General features: G+C 37.7%; 1 protein-coding gene across 1 annotated transcript in view; it reads right to left on the minus strand.

The window, feature by feature from the left end:
* SYNE1 (spectrin repeat containing nuclear envelope protein 1) overlaps positions 1-20,569 on the minus strand; it is a 417,051-nt gene that overhangs the window by 326,043 nt on the left and 70,439 nt on the right. The window contains exon 3 of the mRNA XM_033094253.1: positions 16,799-16,860. Coding sequence (XP_032950144.1) covers positions 16,799-16,860 — 62 coding nt within the window. The remainder of the gene's footprint in view (positions 1-16,798; positions 16,861-20,569) is intronic.

Genomic DNA, 20,569 nt, shown 5'->3' on the forward strand with positions numbered 1-20,569 from the left:
AAGCAGGATCTAAAAGGGGAACAGGAGGTGCCCCAGAGAAACGTGATAAACTTTTCAGCTTCACTCTGAGTGAGTACATTACCGGGCCTTAACCAGGTGCCACATTTCCATAGGACATTCTCTCCCAGGTACCCTCCCTGGCTCCGGACCTGCTGTGGGAGCACTGTTAGCATAGCCAAGGGTACAGATTTCATCTTTGGTGGGTAGGCTGGCTATGTTCTGTTTCACAGCCTGGCCAATCTAGGAAACCTCTCACAATGTGACATTGAACCCAGGGGATCATAAGTGCAGGAGTACAGACTGATCAATGCAAACCCATTGCCACTACTAGGAAAATAAATCAAGGCCCACTTTCTTTCTTTCTTTTTTTTTTATTTCTCAAAATTGTTTTTTTTCCTTTTTTTTTAATTAAAGTTTATTGGGGTGACAATTGTTAGTAAAGTTACATAGGTTTCAGGTGTACAATTCTGTATTACATCATCTATAAATCCCATTGTGTGTTCACCACCCAGAGTCAGTTCTCCTTCCATCACCATATATTTGATCCCCTTTACCCTCATCTCCCACCCCCCACCCCCTTACCCTCTGGTAACCACTAAACTACTGTCTGTGTCTATGAGTTTTTGTTTCTCATTTGTTTGTCTTGTTCTTCTGTTGTTTTTGGTTTATATACCACATATCATATTAGTGAAATCATATGGTTCTCTGCTTTTTCTGTCTGACTTATTTTGCTTAGCATTATACTCTTGAGATCCATCCATGTTGTCACAAATGGTTCTATTTCATCTTTTCTTACCGCCGAATAGTATTCGGCGGCAAGGCCCACTTTCAATTCATAGAGGGTCTTTTATTTTTTATGAAGATCATTAAAATACCTAACATACTGGGGTTCATCCAACCTTGAATTAAGGTCTATTTTGGCTCAGAAGAAAGTAGTGATTACACTAATATTGATGGTCAGTGGGGGGTCGGTGTCCTCAGATTTCTCACAGAGTAAGGACTTTTTCTACTTATCACCTGGTTTCAAGCTCTATAGTTTCCTGATTCTGAAAACATGTTAAAGGCCTGAGACTGGATTCCTGACTTTCAACTATCTTAAAAAAATAATTCTATGTAGAGATATTTAATCACCAAATGTGTTATTGAAATGTGCCTTTTTTCTCTACCCACTGCTATGAAGCATTTATATTTCTCTTAGGACTGCATGAATTATAGTCTCTGAAATGGTACAGTTCTAATTTTAAGTGCATTTTTCTCTCTTTATAAAATGAACAACTGAATACATTTTGTTCTCATGCTGTGAAATACATGTTCAAAAATAAGTTTTCATTTGTAATCACTTTTAAATTCTACTATTGACACTGCTTATTATTTAGAAAGCAAAAATGTAATAGTGCCTTTTTATTCTAAGCATATAAATAAAATTATTCAGAATAAAATGAGCCTTTACAATGAAAACTATTCGGTGCAATAAAAATCAAAATTATTGTGTGTGCTTTATGTAATCATGAGAAATATGGTCTATTATTGCAAATGTCCATTTGTATCTTATAATTTAAATACAGTGGAACAATGAGAAAAAAGTTCATAAATATGGGATATGTTCAGTGTACAAATACAAAAAGTTCTTCAGATATTTTATTAACCTGAAAATACATAAAGAAAATTAAATAAGACAGAGAATTTTTACAAAATAATAAATATTCCAAAACATTGGGCACCAAAAAAATGATAAATTGCGTCCACATGTCCATTTTGCCCTTAAACATACACAGCTCTCTGCCACTTTGAGAAACATTTTCTCTTGACCCCACTTCTGCCTGTCCTGTTCCTCCTCCTGTGTCTCTTCTGATGTTCCACCTGCTTCCGGCTCCCTCCAGCTGCACCGGTACCATGATCCTGGGAGTGGCCTTCACTGGAGCAGGAGCCCACTGGCCTCTCTGCACTGGACCTTGGTGGTGCCACAATCTCGGTGATCTGTTCCTCCCCAAACCTCTTTGCTCAGCCTGCCTGGTTTGCAGACCTCTTTTCCTTCTCGTTCTCCTTTCTTCCTAACTGTGGCCATTCACCACACTCAATCCTGACTCCTCTGTTCTTTAGAAAATTTTGTCTGGAAGCACTCAACCCTTGAATCCTTCCTTCCACATAAGTGTTCTCCCCTAAACATTGTTGAGTGCACGGCAGGCTCTCAATGTCTGCTGTTGGCTGACTGACTGACGACTGACTGAATGAATGAATATAATTTTCTCAAAAAACAAATCTCTGTAGGCCCTATGCCCATCTTAATGGAACTTTAAATGTGGTACATACTAGGGGCAAAGAAATATGGTCTCCAGGTTCTAAACAATCACAGGCTGCAACACAACACACACATAGAAGTATCTTGTTTCTTAAAGTCTTGTTCCCAGTAGGAACTCTTTAAATACTTGTTGGAGGAATGAATGAGTTTCTTAGTCTGTGCATGGAGAAGAATAGATGGTTTTGATGTGAACACAGACATCTAGAACAGCTTCATTTTCCTCTTTTTCCCCGTAGCAAATTTCTGGTCAGTTGTCATCACTCAGCTCATATGTAATCTTTTTCAGTTATCCAACTAGTATTATTTACTTCTTCCATCTTAAGTACACTGTTGAGATCACAAGGATCACATTCCATTATGGTTAGTTACAAATCTGTTTCCTCAGGAACTCAGACCATGGGGCTTCTTGCGCACAAGGAAGAAGTCAGATACATCTTTATATACTTAATACCAGGCACAGGACTTAGCACTAGTTGTCAGTAAGTATGTAGATAGTGACTGAAAAACATTCAACAAGGATATTTACAAATACCATTTGGAATCTTAGGAAGATATATGTAAATAAGATCATGATGCAAAAATTTCTCTCTTTATAGGAAATACGAGTTGCTTCTGAAAATTTTTCCATGAGTGTCTTTCTATACAAAGCAAAGAGATACAGTCTGATGGCTATTGACATACACAAGAGAAACTGGGAGAAAATATTTCTCTTTAAAATAAAAATGCATATGTCCACTTATATTTGTAATATACAGGTATATTTTCAACACACTGAATGATAGGTTGTAGCATTATGTAATCATTCTTATTTTAATACCAAAACCAGTAAAAGAGGAAGAAAATAAACCTCTGGACAATCTTACTGCAACGAGCTTACAAAAATGCATACTAGACAATGACATTTATATTTCTACAAGCTCTATCCAATTGCCCACAATGTAAACATTGTGTGAAACCAAAAAAAAAAAAAAAAAAAAAAGAACAATCAAACCTCCATTTATCAAAAATTACACCAATAAAAAAGTCCTAGTAATGACTGGACACATTTTTCTACCCCATTTTGCACAAAGTATCATTTACATATAGTAAATGACCAGCTAGAGAAGACCTTTACTATTGTGACTGCATAACACTTATTTTTTGGAGCAACATTTTAATAGAAAACCTTGAAGCTAAAATGTCTCTCTTGTCACATATATGAACACTTATGGCACCAATCTGATTACTTTGGTAGGATTCAGGTCATGGTCCTGGAGACCAAAATGAAGAGTTAGAAAGGAGGCTAATTTATTGGAACCTGACTTAATGGAAAATAAAAATAATGTGGTTTTGTTGCTCACCAATTTTGCAGTTTCAAGCACTAGATAGAAATCTATAAGGCACTTTCCAAGGCCACAGTTATCTTTTTTTTTAATTAACATAAAATTATAATAAGTTCTTTTTTGTACAGTATTTGGAAAAATTACGTTCTCCTTGGCCCCGTCAATCACATTTAGATATTCTACAGATATTCATGCCAAGTCTGAGGTGGTTTGAAGAATGGAAACTCCTAACTGGGTGAGAGGAGAGGGTTGAAGATGGGAGAGAAGAAAGAGAGAAAGAGGTACTTCACTTCTGCAGCTATCCCCTTCTAGAAGCTCTCCTCAAACTATGTTTAAACCCTAAGTTCTGACTCTAAGCGGACTGCCTGGCCTCTAAAAGTCTTTGGAAACTCAGGGAAAATGCACATGCCGCTGTGCCTGGCTATATTCTTAATAGTTAACTCATGAGTGGAACCGAATCACAGAGCACTTTTCTCTCTTCATTCTCCTGTCCTCTTATTTTTGCTATGCAGTGTCTTTAATGACATGTAATGAAATTCATTCCCTTTCTCTTAAGACTTACAAGTGATCTAACGTTTGTCCTTGAACTTTATGAAATATGAGAATGAACAGGGATCTTTGATATAATTTTTACTATTCCCTGTATTTTGGGAAAATAATCCACTCTCTAACATTGTGTATGTGTGAGTTACTTGTGTCACTTTCCTAGTCTACAAGCACTCGTTCATATTTAACCCTTGTCCCCCATGTATTTTCATGACTTTATTCATTGAGGGATGACCATGGTTACTAAGCCACATGTTGATTTTATTTCCCTAGAAACAATTACATCACTTAGGGGGAAAAAGATTAAGAGAATAATTTTGATGGAAAAAAAAAGACATCAGACATAACTATTTGGCATGAAATTAAAATTTCAGAACTCTCACCCTTAAAAATTATATATGAATTTTAAAATGTTGATGCAAAAAGTAGATATGAACAAATGGTCACTATAATAGAACTACATATGCAAATTCCAGTATTTACTAGATGTTTCCATGGCTTAGATGTTTATACATTCTAATTGAGTAGATGTTTTAGTAGGGATGAAAAAAGGAAGGAAAGAAGGAGAAGAAGGGAGGGAAGAATGAATAATATATTTTTGAACATCTCAATGTGCCAAGCACTGTGCTGAGGGCTTATACATGTTATTTCATTTAATATTCATTACCACCACATATGGGACTGTCACCCCCTCTTTAAAAGCAAGGAGTCTGAATGCCACAGAGGTTAAACCATTGGCCTAGGTCACAACCCTCGTAAGTGACTAGATTTGAGCCCAGGTTTATTATACTTTGAGCCACCTTGTGAGACAGGAAGCGTAGTAGAAAGATTGTTATTTTTTTCTGAATACACAAAACTATAAACGTGATTTTTATTAATATCAACATAAAAATATTAACTAATCAGCTGACATGCCTGCCACTCTACTAGAAACAAAAAAATATTAACAAATATTAGAAGTGTCATGCGTATGAATATATACTGACATCGACACAAGTCAGCCTGACACACACCATGTCCCCCAGCAGTCAAGTTTGCTACACCCTTATCTTTCGCTATGTGAGCAACCTGAACTGGACCCATCATGTTCTCTGCTTGGATGCAGAAGATGGCTGAAGCCAGTGGTCACATGGCAATGACCTAAGGACATGTGTCAGCAGGTCCTGCTGCTGAGGCCCCAAGAGCCCCTCTGCCTTTTTCTTTCTCAAGCCTGGGTTAGTCGGTGCGTCAGGGCTCCCCAAGACCATCTTCAGCTGTGACTCACTAGAAGGACTAACAGGACTCAGAAAGGCTGCTATACTCATTGTTACATTATTACAGTGAAAGGACAGAGGTTACAATCAGCAAAGGTAAAGCGAACATGGAGTCGAGTCCAGGATAAACCACGTGCGAGCTTCCGGAGGTGGGTGATCTGTTCCCTCCCAGTGGAATTGCACAGCGACAGGCTTAGTTATCCCAGCCACCATGTGTAATGGTATGTGTCAAGTGTTGCCAACCAGGGAGGCTCACCCGAGCCTTGGTGCCCGGGTTTTCATCTGGAGTCTGTCGTTAGGCATGCAGGCATGGAGCGCTTATGAGCTGACCTCAGTACTCAGGCTCCAGCCCTTCCCCATCCTGAGTCCACCAGCAAAAGCAGGTGTTCACTGTAAAACACATTGTCAAGATCAACTGATCTTATGGAAGTGGCACAGCTCGGCCGAAGGCCTCAGGCAGACAGCACACTCCTACCATAGGGAACATTCCAGGTGCCCAGAGGTTATCTCCTAGGAGCCAGTCAAGCGCCACTCCCAAAGACAAGTCTTTATTTGGAATGTACAGGGTTCCAGCAACCCAGGCCTACACAGAATTAACCTTTTCCTGCCCAGTCAGCATTGCCTTCCATACCCCGAGGCACCCAGTATTTGTTCATAGATTTCACTTCTGGGTTAAGTCATCTGCAATCAAGTTCTGTCACTTGCAAGAAAATAAAGCACAATTGATATGTGCGTTTATTTTGTGATTATTTTGTAAACACTGTTCTGAGTGTAACAGTTTACATTTCAGTGCCTTTCCACTCCCACCCCCTGATAAGATTCGTGTACGTGACCAGGGATGAATTCATTCCTTATTGATGAATGTACATTTTCATGGGAACCTGATTGCATTTCATGTGAGAAAATGTTTAATAACTTTCTGACCAACTGATATTGGTAAATGAATAGGGTTCAATAGCTTAGCTTAGGGTTATTGATAAACCAGCACATACACCCAAAATTTTAAAATTAAATAAGTAAATAGATAAAAGGACTAGAGCCATTTTGCATGCCCAAATATATACCTATAGCTTCAAAATTATAAAAATGTTAATGGACTAAAAATAGTTTTATCATTTTTAACTTTTCATTTATAGGGGAATCATATGCACATCAATCAAAGTGAAAGAAGCTTGGGTGTCAGATTAAAATCAGTAATATGAAAGAGTACAGACCTACTTTGAAACATTACTGGCACAGCGTCACTTTATAAGTAGATATCTGCACGTCTGCTAGAATCTTAGAGTCCCTTAGTAACAAACATAGCTATCAAGGAGATTTACAGTATGAATGATTTGGTCTTCACCAAAGGAAAGGATAAAAATCACCTATCCAGTGCCAGGACCAACCCAGGTTCTCATTTACCATCAATTCTTTTAGTCTCAGAACAATTGGGCAGTCTTCCTAAATGCTTTTTCCTCCTGGGGAAAAAGCTCTCAAAACATAGTACGACACACACACACACACACACACACACACACACAAACACACACACCAGCTATAGCAGTTTACTTTAAAATATCAACTATATATCTTAGGGTTTAAAATTTGTGGTTATTGGATATCTAGTGATACCAGTAAAACTGAACTAGAAGAGGTCTAAAGGGATAGCACATGGCACAGATAAGTCTTTACTCCAGAAAATAGCCTGAGATAACTCCCAAATAGTGTGTAAAGTGTTCCCAAGGCAAGGACTGATTCTCACGGTATATTCTGGGCACCTGGAAACTTCTGTACATACAATGGTCATCCCTTCTATAGCCAGACACACCACTACCTCTGCTTTATATAAGTTTCAGTTGGGAATTATTACACAGGCTGAGAGACAGTGCATGGGGAAAATCCCACCCCAGGACCGGTCTGGAATATTTGCAGGCTCTGATGGATATCTGACGGGTGGGAGCAACAAGATAAACAACAGGAACAGAGAGAAGAGTGGGAAGGGAAGAGGGGTTGACCAGCAGATGCAGAGCAAGTTACCTCCCCAAAGGCTGGCAAAGAGCCCACGGCACTAAAATGTCTAAAAACGCCAAAGTAGCCTTGAACCAGATCGGTCAAATCATGATTATAACCACTGACAGTGGCCAAATACATTTAATTCAAAGTCTGTAAGATTTTTTTCATTTTATTCAGAAAATCGAATTCGATTTTCCCAATATCTCCAGAAAAAAGAAGTAAATTAAAACTTTTATGTGTAATCTGTTTTTTTCTTTCTGTCCCTTTATAAAGGCACTATTGTGACTATTTTCCACCTCTACTTGGCAAAAGTGAGAAGACAGTTCCCACTCTTTTGTTTCCTATGACAGATGGCATAATCATTTCCACTTCCTTAATTACTTAATCCAATTCCGAATAAACATCCCAAAGGCAATAACTGCCCTCCAGCACAACTTTAAATCTGCTTGGAAAACTCTGCTCTTAACAACTTTCATGTGTAATAAAATTCTTTTCACTCTGTAGCAGGTATAAAAGAGACAGAGTCCTCAAGTTAGCTGTTTTATTCAGTACAAAGTTGGGGAATTTTTTACCTCTCTCTTTTGCTCATACCTCATAGCTGATCCATCAACAAATCTTTTTGGCTTCATTTTCAAAACTCATTCAGAATCCCACTTACCACCTCCACTGCTCTATCTTGGTTCAAGACATAAGTCTCTTGCCTGGCGGACTTCAACAACCTTTGAACTTAACTCCTTCCTGTGCTGGACCTTCTTCAGTTTACTCTCAACAGAACTGCTTATTTGCCCCCTCTATTGTTCATCTTCCCCATTAGGATATAAGTGCCATAATGCAGAGATTATTTTTTCTGTTTTGTTCACTGCTACATTCTCAGTACCTAGAATACTGCCAAGCATATAAACACCAGGTTAAAATATTTATTGGATGAATGTACAAATACATATGTTTCTAAAATAAGGGAATTTGACAAACATTATCAAAATGTTTAAAAGTCTCCATACACTTTGTAGATCTATATCTACGTTATCAATAAATTAATACGTTCTACTGATAAATTAATATAGATATAATACTATTCATTTTGAAATGATGACTGTCTTTTGTAATCTTTCAGTTACATATTTGGAAATAACTAATTTATCAGTCTCCTTAGGACTGTCAAACTAAAGTAGCTTTAGAAAAACAACTGAACAATGATTTCTGGGGTGAATCCTTACATTTACCTTTTCCCCTTTGATGCTGTTTCTCATCATCTTAGTTCATGAATAGTCCCACCAAACTATATACAGGAAACAGATGGGAGTAAAATTCGATTCTGAAAGTGTTTCCATGTTATCTTTTAGCACTGTTGGTGGAAAGACAACTGAAGAATAACAAAGCAGCCCCTAAAGTGATATTTCATGTCTATGAAGATGTCAATCAAAGTCATTATTAGAATGGAATATTAAAAAAACATGGAAAATCAGAAATGTTCCTTTTAAAGAAGTGTATGAATCTAACTTGGTTTTGAAACAAAATGTGCTCTTATATTATGGGTTGAATTGTCCCTCCCACTCCAAGATATGTGAAAGTTTTAACCGCCCCAGGACCTTAGAATGTGACCTCATTTGGAAATAGAATCTTTAGAGAGGTTATCAGTTAAAATGAGGTCATCAGGATGGGGCCAAATCCAACAAGTCTAGTGTCCTTATATAAAGGAGAAATTTGGACAAAGACACAGATAGGCCCAGAGGCAGGGACTGGACTAATGCAAACCCAGGAATGTCAAGTAATGCAAGCCACAACCAGAAGCTAGGAAGAGGCAAGGAAGGATTCTATCCAGCGTTTTGAGTCTCGGGCACTGAGAAATAATACATTTCTCATTTTAAGCCGCTTGGTATGTGGTACTTTGTTACGGCAGCCTTTAGCAAACTCATACAGAACATAACTAATGTTTTATAATTTTTTTTAAGTTCTTCTAAAAAGTGAGGAAATGCTCATATCATGCCTGAGGTCACCCAAAAATTACAGTACTGAAAATGTGCAGTGTCCATCCTTAATAGCCCCAGAGATCTCAGGCTGGCTGATGGAGAAAGGACCGTCTGTTGCGTGAAAACAAAGAGAAGCTCCACTTATAGAAACACTAAACAATGGCTATTTAAGATCCAGTTTTTCCCCCAAGGGACTTATTGCCAAACTATATATTTATTTCACAGCCACATATTATATAGATTGAATCAAGGGTGTTTAAATACAAATAAATCATTCTATTCTATTTAACAAAGTGAGAGAAAATGTGAAACTACAAGTATGTGATCACAGAGTAAAATTAATGTTACTGTCAAGATTACTTAAACTATTTTTTTCTGATTAAAAAGCAAACTTCTTATGGATTTTTTTGGGGCAGCACATCTTTAAATTGTTCCCTTTGGGGGCCAAGGTGGCATTATACAATTACAATAACCTAGATCTTCCATAAAATTTAGGAATTTGCTACGATAAATACATTTTAAAATGTTAAAGAACTAACATCCTTTTAACTGTCATTTTGTAGAATGTTTATTCTAACATGAGTCAGAATTCTAACATGAGTTAGATTATTCTACCTCAAAAAGACAGACTATTCTGTTAGACCTAAAAAACATGTAGCCATCAGGTAGGCATCCCTTCAAATTCAAGTCCACCCCTCCTTTTTCTTCCTCTTTCCTTCATCCCAAATTTAGGCACATCCATACCCATCTTTTCTATTCCCAATCTGGTCTCCCGGCTGGTACAACCTAGATCCCCCACACGCACTCTTGATTTCTCCCCCGCCCTGTCTCCTTGGGAGTTTTGTGTCTTCAAAATAACCTTCTTTTCCTTCTTTTTCAGCCTCTCCCTTGCTACTAGTTCTTGATCATTCCCTTCAAACATTCCCTCTTACCAGATCCTGTTCTGCTTTAGCTATACTCTCTCTCATGAACATGGAATATACATTCAGTGTCCTAACATCTTTATCTCTCAGGTACCCATCCGTTTGTGGGAGTCTGGTGTCTTCTATGGCATAGCCACTCCCATTGGTGGCCAATAACTTCTTCACTGCCAAATCAAATGGGTTTCTATCAAATAATTTCTCTAAAACTGAACTTATTAGCTTTTCCCTAGCCTGTTGTATGCTCTGTCTCTGTAATGATCTTAATCATTTACTCAAGTCAGAAATCTAGAAGTCATTCTTGACGCATTCTCCTCCAAGATTCCAATAACTACCTAGTCCACCCCTGCATCTCTTCCAGTCTATCTACTTTTCTACATTCCCCACCACTACTTTAGTCCAAACTGCCTTCACCTCTCATCTGGCTTATTGTAAGCTCACTCTACCTCCAGTCTTACTCCGTTCTGTTCTAATGTAAGTGAGAAAGACAGAGATGGAGAAAGAAAGGGAGAGGGAGAAGAAGAAGGAGAAAGAGAGAAAAAGGGAGAGGGAGAAAAAGATTGAGAGGTTTAGTGCCAGAGCGATCGTTTCATTTTTCTGCCTAAAATTCTTTCTTTAATGTATGTCGCTGCCCATAACACAACTTCCAAATTCTCTTAATGATTGACCTTTAACCAATTCTCACTTTTCTCTGTTGCCAATCCTCTCTCTGAACCCACATTTTCAGGCATTCTGAACTTCCATTTCCTTTATTGTACCAGGTTCTTTCTCACCTCTCAAATTTGAACACATCTGTTCCTTCACCGACTCAATTCCAAGACATTTCTCAGGCACCAGCTTGAATGTTCTTTCCTGTGAAAGCATCTTCTGACACCCTCCTTCCAATGAGCTATGTGGTTGGTTGTGTTTGCCATGTGTCCCCTGACATCCTGTACTTCCCTTCTCGTGGGATTCACCACAAACACTTCAATGTAATTGTCTCTTCTGCTAGACTGTCATTTTCATGATGCTATGGGCTGGATCAGACTGTGTTCACCACTGTATTCACAACACCTAGCACACGATAGGGGCTTGAAAGGATTTATTGCATGAATAGCTAAATAAATATATGAAGCAGGGGGGAGTAACACAATGGTTAGTACCCACGCTTAGGAGTCCTGGGATTGAAATCTGGTTTTTCACCTACTTGTTATATGACCTTAAGATTATTAATTAACTCTGAACTTCAGCTTTATAATCTATAAAATGGTGAAATCATCTTATATGTCACTATTTTTATGAGAATTAAATACAAGATAAAATTGCTAAGGATAGTAATTGGCACATGGTAAGAGTTCAATAAACAGCATCCCTGAGATGTAGAAATATTTTTAGCAATGAGTGATGACACGCTAGAACTGAATGAGGACCTAACTTTGGAAAACCATTACTAAAAATCAACGTCGAGCAAATCAAAAACTAAATACTCCACCTTCATTCACTGACAGAAAAAACAATAGAAAGATGCAGGTTTCTTCTTGAAAAGGAAGGAAATTATAGGGTTCATATCTAAATATGAAGCCTCATTACTGAGTTATCAGGTGTATGAAATAAATACAACCCACTAATTTTTGTTATTGTTAAATAACAATTTATATTGACAATTTGTGATTTGCAATGTATCATATAACTGCAGAAAATAAAAATTTCAATTTGAAAACAAAGCAAATACCAAAAAAAAAATGAACTGATAATTATATCCACAAATTTGAATAATCTACAACTGTGTACTAAAAGTGACACACACACACACATACAGACACACAAAAAACCACAGAAATTCTAGGGTTCTTTACACTACTTTTAATAAGATTTTTGTCTTCCGAAAAACATATTTTTTGAAAACAGATCGCTCTCTTATTTGTACCATATCTCTTCATAGGGCTGTCATAATATCTATAAAGAATTGTTGCAATAGAATGAAATGTCATCAGTAAAAGAGTTTATTGTTTTACTTAATTATAAGTAAACCGTTTGTTAATTTTCAACTGAACAAAGAGACCAAAAAAAATGTAAATGAAAATTTCCCATTAAAAACCCTCCCCAAATTCACCTCTCTGAAGCATGTTTTGAACATCTCCCAATGCAGGCAAGATTGAACGATCTCAAGCAGAAGGATTATTTTTCTGCTTCTCAATTCAACATCCTAGTTCGTAAAACTGCCACAACCTATTATTAAGGCTATTTTTGGAAATGGTCAATTTCCAAAGAAGATTTTTGAGAAAACAGATATAAACTTTCTAAATGAGGAATCTTTTAAATTGTCCTTCAAACACAAGTGTTTTTAATTTGCTTAAAAACTTTAAAGGAGGCATTGAAGTAGCAAGACATTATCATAGAATTTAGGATGAAACGGTTTATCATTCTAGTTTAAATCCACAAAAATTCCCATGACTGCTGTACAAAAGCTCTCAAACAATAGACAGCCAGCAAAACATTTACAACTTGCATTCTAGAAAAAACCTTGAAAACGTCTTTTTCTGTCAATTTAACACTTTTCTCCATTCTTATTCTAGAGATAGAATAACTTGTCACATTACATAGTGTAAGTTATAGGTGAATTAAGAATAATATTTTGAGTACCAGAATAAAAAAAGATTTTAGACATGGGTCATTTTCTGACCTTTATTGGTAGATGACAACAGAAAATAGTAGGAAAAAAACCCACAAGGAACAAAATGTATTTTAACTCTTTTCAATAGCTTGGTTGTGAGATTATCTGAAACAATGCCGAAGCATAAGTAATGTACAACAGGGATTCATGACCATACCAGGAAACATTTGCTGTGAAAAAGGAGAGAAGTATGTTACTGCCATCCCTCCAGGATTGAGTTTCTGTCCCTAGCTTATAGGTTTGGGAGAAATTCTCATGTGCTTCAAGCCAGACTTCAGAAGGACTTTGGGGCCTGTCATGTACTGAATGTTTGTGTTTCCCCACATGTTGTGCCTTAACACCTAATGTGCTGATATTTGGAAGTGGGGCCTTTGTGAAGTAATTAGGTGTAGACCAGGCCTGAGGTAATGACCCCATGATGGGGTTAGTGGCCTTATAAAAAGGAAGAGACCAGAGTTCATTTTCTCTCTCTCTCTCTCTCTCTCTCTCTCTCTCTCTCTCTCTCTCTCTCTCTCTCTCTCTCCCCCCACCCCCCATGTGAGGACACAGCCAGGAAAAGGACTCTCACAGGAATTGAATCAGTTGGCATCTTGTTCTTGGCCTTCCAGACTCCAGAACTGTGAGAAATGAATGTTTATTGTTTAAGTGCTCCATTTTGTTCCAGCAGCCCAAGCTGACTAATACTGGGTTTAAACTGGTTGAGTATTTATTTACTAGGCAAAGTAAACAAACACGCAAACAACACACAAAAACAGCCTCAATTATACCTAATAAATTATAGGACACCAGATCCTTTCAAAGTCTAAAGCAATTATGGCTCCAACCTTGGGGCAGACTGCTTCTTAGTTATAAGATAAATCATTGGCCTTGGTTTATTTAATCAGCAAAAAGAAGCTCTGGAGGGTAAGGAAATACCCTGAAACAGATCAAGTTGTTTCTTTGTGGATTATCTTTCGTGAGAAATATTTTTATTCTCAGCATGGCTTTGGGCCTGCTCTATTGTCGGGGGAGATAGCTGTATGTTGCTGATACGTGATCAGGAGCCAAAGGCCAAAAGTTTAAGAAGCTGTTTTCATGATAGAGATTTCGTGAGACTCTGGGCATGACAGCTAGGCTGCTGTGGAGCCTAGCTGACTGAGTGTCTGTGTGTGTGTGTGTGTGTGTGTGTCTCTGTGTGTGTGTGCATGTGTGTGTGCATGCCTGTGCACAGATATGCACACATGGGCTTGTTGTCATGTACACAGGGTGCCAGAGTGATGGGAGCAATCACACTCTAGCATCATAGAATGACTTTGGGAGCAAGCTTTCTCACAGAGACAGCAGGAAAAGTGACACAATGTCATGGTCTAGAGGTTGGATCAAAGACATGGAATTGACCTTGTTTCTGTGGCAAGTGAGGTATTACATTCTCAGAAGTAAATGAGCACACTGCAGTGGAGAGGGAAGGGTGTGCTTCCATTTTAATTTGGGTGTATATGTAACCATGACCTCAATAAGACTGTGAAGCCTAGGATGTGCAGGTTGCATGTGCTTTACAGGGATAGGGTACAGATAGAAATAGAGATGGAAATGAGGATTAAGACGGGATGGGGAGATTGAGACAGAAACAGAAAAGTTGGGAGGGGGTGTGATGCAGGAGGAGGGAGCATGGGAGACATAGAGACAGTACAGGGATGGGAGAATGAGAAAGAAATAGGGCTGGGAATAGAAACTCAGACCGGGATGGAGGTGGGCAAAGGATGGGGAAGAGAGAGGGACGGGCAGGGATCACGTGACCCATCGCTGGGACAGAGGCAGACATAAACATTCATCGATAGCTATCCTAAACTCTCACCTGCCAAAGGAGGGTAATGGGGTCAGATTTGATTTTCAGAATCTTTTCCAAATATAAGAGAGTCAGAAAAGGAAAATGATCTCCCATGAATTTGTGGGTTTGCGCTATCATTGGCAAGATACTATAATATCAGGATAAATAAGTTCAGGATAAGAAGTGTAGGTATCATAGGTCTGCTTCAGTTTTCAGTTTTCAAGATGACCCAAGAAATAAAAAAGTAAATAGATAAAATTTGAAAAATCACAAGTACAGAGAAGAAAAAATAGAACAAAAAAACTTCTATCACATTAAGATTACAGTATAATGGAGCTGTGGTAGAGGTAATAATTCTCTGAATCTTTCAAAATGATACTATTGATGCAAACATGTGTAGAGTAAGGCAAACACATGGACTTTATATTCATATCTGGATCAAAATCTCAGTGGCATTAATTTATGAAGATGCATGCTATAAAATAACCTGCGTTAAGCACTTAGCACAGTGCCAGAAATGCATCCTTACTTTTTTCCCCCAGAGATGTCTTGTTATTCTAACAAAATAAGAAAAGATAAAGACTCTGCTGTTGTCGTTTTATTAAACACATCTGCATGGTACTCAGCACTGTGTTAGAGCAATTAGCATCTGTAAAGAAATTCCACCAAGTAGAATACGCCTTAAGGACTTTACAATGGTGTTGGGAAGGTGAAATATGAAACAGTACAAAGCAATTTAAGACATCGTGAACTTCACCTTGCTACAGGTTCTGGAGAGGTGCTGAGATTTCAGATTCTGAAACACTGAAGGCAAGAAAACCAGGGAAGGTAGGGGGCTGGCCCTGGAGGAGGCCTACAAAGGAAACTGCTAACAGTCTTGGAGCACTGGCCAAGGGACAAGGCACGATCTTGGTGCAGCCACTGAGCCAATGAATTCCCTTCTCCTCAAGCGCTTTTGGAAAAAGATTATAGGACAGAGAATGCCAGCTTGTCATGTATAGAAACACATAGTTCTACCCTTCTGTGTGTGTTGGATTGTGAGCTTCTCAAGGCCTGGGAGAGTGTCCTACGAATTTTTTTCTTGTCGCCAAAGCCTAGCAGAGACACATAGTAGGTAAGCAGTTAATTTGCACAATGGAAAATACATTGCCAAGCTGCACTTGCTTCTGAACTATAAGAGAGGTGTTGGAGAAGTCCCCGATCCAAACTGCCCGTAGGGTTTGGCCTTGTGTACTATGGGCACACTCTCAGACAAAGGGTCCTCTACCTGAACTCAGACAACTGTCCCATCGTCTGCATGAAGGTTTACAAACGCAAAATTTGGGGCTTTGCATAGTTTTTCATCAGCATTACAAGAGATAGTTTTATTGTAATGTAGCTATATTGGAATTTGTTTTATATTAGTACTTATGTTCAAAGTCATTGCAATGTACAGATACAGTCACCTGATACAACCTCATGTCAATATGGATAATCTCAGAATAATTAGTCTTTTTAATGTCCTGCCACCACAGTTACTTTTCCATCAAAAGCACTGTGAGAGGAGACATGATCTCCTCAGATAAAAATCCTTGGCTCAGGGCAGACCACTCCTTGCTTCTTTCTGTTCCAAATCGAAACAACCACACAAATGAAAATCCAGCACTGATACTCCTTTTCATACGCTACACACATTATCAGTACAGAAGAAATAGTTTTGAATGAAATACTCGTAATTCATCACAATTCATGGAACAGACATAAAGTCACTTCTCTTGTTCTAGCTATCTGTTTTCTTCTCAGAGGCAAGAAAACAGATAGCTAGAACAAGAGAATGGGAAGAAAACAGATAGCTAGAACAAGAGAAGTGACTTTCTTGTCTTAGTGCTACATGTGAGCAAATGTTACACGTAGGTGACATTTAAACTGATAGGAGTCAATATCCCTGATTAGTAATAGTGACAACAGTGACAGCAGCATTCCTTTATACTGCACATTTCATGATTTATTGGCTCCAACTAAGTAAACACAGAACTCTGCGTAGTTTCCTTTACCTTGGCCAGATGAGAGTTGATCCATTTTGTGAAAGTGCGTTTTTGTACTATCTCTTGTTCATCTAGAAGAAAAATAAAAAATCTAATTAGATAACACAGCATGTCATGAAAGTTTATCATGAAAAAAGTTTGTATTACACAGCTGTAGAAGTAATCATTATTTTTACCTTCTAATTCATTTCACCAATTATTGTCATGAAGGAAAAGGCAGTACAACTCCAAGTATATTATTAATCAATTAGACTATTCCTTTAAAAATTATGAGCAATTTGCTTTAAAATTTGCGATATGTTAGCCCTATGTTCACCTTCATTCACTTATTGAAAGTTCACTGTGAGTTAGTTATACCTCAATAAACCTGTTTGAAAAAAAGTTCACTGAGACCAACTAATGTGAAGTTTTATGCTAAATGCAAAGGGATGCAGAGAGACGAATGGGCCACCATGTCCACAATGAAGTATATAAAGGAGGAGACAGACCGGGTACGTATAGCAGAGCGCTATACAGTAATGCGGTAAGATAGAGCTGTCTGGATGAGGCGTTACAGGGACTTCCCTCGGATGCACAGAGAGGGGCAAACACTTTCTAGGGTAACCTTCAAAGATTCCACCTATTGGAGTCCCACCTTTGTGTAGGCAGACTGCAGGCAGAACTGTCACGTACTTCTAATCAACAGAATATGGCAAAGGTGAAGGGACCCCACACCTGTGACTATGTCCCTTTATGTAGGACTCCATCTTAGCTGAGTTGAGTGAGAGATTCTCCTGCCAGCTTTGAAGAAGCAAATGGTCCTGTTGTAAACTGTCCATGGAGAGGGCCAGGTGGCTGGGAATTGTGCAGCTGCTTTCAGGAGTGGAGGGAGGCCTCCTGCCAAGAACCAGCGAGACACTGGGGCCCTCGGTCTTCCAGCAGCAGGGAAATGAATCCTGCTAACAACCTGAACGAGTCTAAAGGTGGATTCTTCCCTAGTTCAGTATCTGGATGAGAATGCAGCCCAGCTGACACCTTGAGTGCTGATATTTGAGACCTTGAGCAGAAGACGCATGCACTCCCGACCCACAGAAGTTTGGCGATAGTAAGTGAATGTTGTTTTCCATTGCTAAGGTTGTGGTAATTTGTTACTCAACAAGAAAAAACTAATATTGGAAGGAAAAGAGGGAAGGTCCAGGAAGGTTTTAATTAGAGGTAGACAGAGATGAAGGCCAGTGTGACACCATTCAGAGAAAGAGTAAATTCTATTCATTCCACGGATCTCCACTGAATGTCAAATGCTTATAAAATACTAGACTAAATGTTGTGAGGAACACATATGAACAAGATATAATTTCAATTCCTCACCCTTTGAGGAATGATGCTCAAATCTACATCTCAAGAGCTGACCAGTCCTGGGCTTCAGCTCGGACACCTGACTGCCTACTAGAACATAAACTCCATGAGGACACTAACTTTGTTCCCTGTGCCTAAAATGTGACAAATAAATGTGAATGAAGAAAATGAATAACAAAACTTTTTAATTTGGAAAAATTGGGGATATATCCATAAAATTTACAGAATACCACTATTTCTAATGTATTTTAAGCATGTGCTTTTATTTTTACTTTCAAGTACACACCAAAAACAAACCAGTGATACTTCCTATGTATCGGGCACTGGTATTTCTATCTCCATCTCTCTCTCTATATATAGACCACATTACAATTTAATTATTTTGATTAATTAGTTATTATATATCATACAACTTAATTCTTATAACAAATCTACAAGCAAGAAGTATTACAATGCCTATTTTACAAATAAAACTAAGGTATATAGAAGTTAAGCATTTTTGCCAAAGTCAAGTTTTAGGCACCACATGTCCCGTTCCTATATCACTACATTGCTGCCCAAAGATGGTATAGAATTACTCTATTAGTCATATCAAATACTAGTCATACCAAAATGACAGATTCATAGTTAAATCAATTTGACTTTGACCTTAAAATCTTTAGGTTCTGTAAAGAAAGTCATATAGCAACAGCATGACATGAACTAATTAAGCTAGATTTGATGGAAATCAGACCTTCATAATACAGAAAATCTAAGTCTAAGTCTAAAATAATCAACAGATACAATTACAGTGTAAAGTTTTAAATTAAATTTGAGATTATAGGCTGTTTTATAAATATCATAAGACGTCAATGTTCTAAAATCTTAAAATAAATTAGCATAATGTTAGTGTACGGAGTCATAAATTTAGGCATATAATCTACTGATAATATATTACTTCCTGATTTTAAATTGCTATATTTCTACTACTAACACCTTCAATGAAATACTACTGCTATTGTAACAGTTCCATCTGATGATAAATCTCTGAGTTTATATTTAGACTTTAGCTTCAAAGGTCTTTTTTTAGAAAACTCAAACTATGATTTCGGTAACACTTTTGTATATATATATAAATGTCAAGTTCTCTTCTGTTTGGCTTTTATGGCTGCAAAAGCAGATTTTACTGGGTCCTAACAATCTACTTTTTATATCATCAGACACAGTCAACTACATTGTAAGTAAATATTTTCTGATTTTATTTACTATTTCCCCAAAAGAAAAAAAAATTCCTAAAACTTATCATGTCAGTAAATCCTCATTGTTGATATACAAATCTGAATAATTTAGTCCAGAATTTGGTAATTAAATCTGATACCAACAGCATTAAATACTTAAATTGTGGAAGTAATATGAACTATGCAATAAATGTCTACTACATTGCCTAAAAAAAAAATCCTACTATGAATAATACTATTTTATAATGCTACTTACCTAACATGATATAGGTTTATAAAGTTCTCCTTGTGTGTATGTAGTTGTATTTAAAGGACTATTATTTAACGTATTTAATAGTTAATCTTATTAGTGATTGTTCTAATTCCAGCTTTTCAGAAAAACATGATGTAGTCTTGCCAAGTGTTCATATATATGCATGCTTCATGTTTCTACTAAAATTGTAAAAATTCATTTAGACATTTTCCTGAACATGTATGTTAGTTCTAAACACAGTAAAGTTTGCCTATATCCCACAAGTAAACTCAGTCCCCTAGTTCGAAGAATCACGGAGAACAAAAAGTTGACACTGTTTTTAGTTTTTATTCTCTAATTTCTATTAATGGAACCTAAGATCCACACAGTTCTTCAGCCAGTCACCCAAAGGTCATCCTTGGCTCTTTACTCTTCCTCATCTCCTGCACTGAATCAATAAGGAATTGCTATCGATTTCACTTCCTGAATATCTCATCTCCATCAAGACACCATCATCTTCTGGATGCCATTTCACTTCTACCACTAAAATATAAGTTGTAGATCAGATGGCAGGGACCACGTCTGACTTATCCATCACTGTCTTAACTCACCACTGCACAGTAGATGCTTAATAAAGAAATGAATGGAGGAATCTGCTAAGGAAGTGCTGGAGGCTAAGAAATAGGCCTTGCCTTAAGCAACTGGTAATACCATGAAACAGACAGTTATGTAAACCATAGCAATGTGTCAGCTATTGTAATGGAGGAACATATAAAGTGCTGAGGGGACATAAGTACAGGAACAAATAATTCTCCTATAAGGTAATGAAACAGGCTTGAAGGTCCAGAGAAGCTAAAAAAGGAGGTGCCATTAAGTCCAACGTCAGCAGATAAGTGGAAAACTTTGTAGGAAAAGGAGGCAGCCTCCTAAAAGCATGGTGTGTTTTGGTTGGATTATAAGGTGAAGAAGGCTTAAGAAGGGACCTGAGGTGAACCT

This window comes from Rhinolophus ferrumequinum, chromosome 3, assembly GCF_004115265.2.
Source record: "Rhinolophus ferrumequinum isolate MPI-CBG mRhiFer1 chromosome 3, mRhiFer1_v1.p, whole genome shotgun sequence".
NCBI lineage: Eukaryota > Metazoa > Chordata > Mammalia > Chiroptera > Rhinolophidae > Rhinolophus > Rhinolophus ferrumequinum.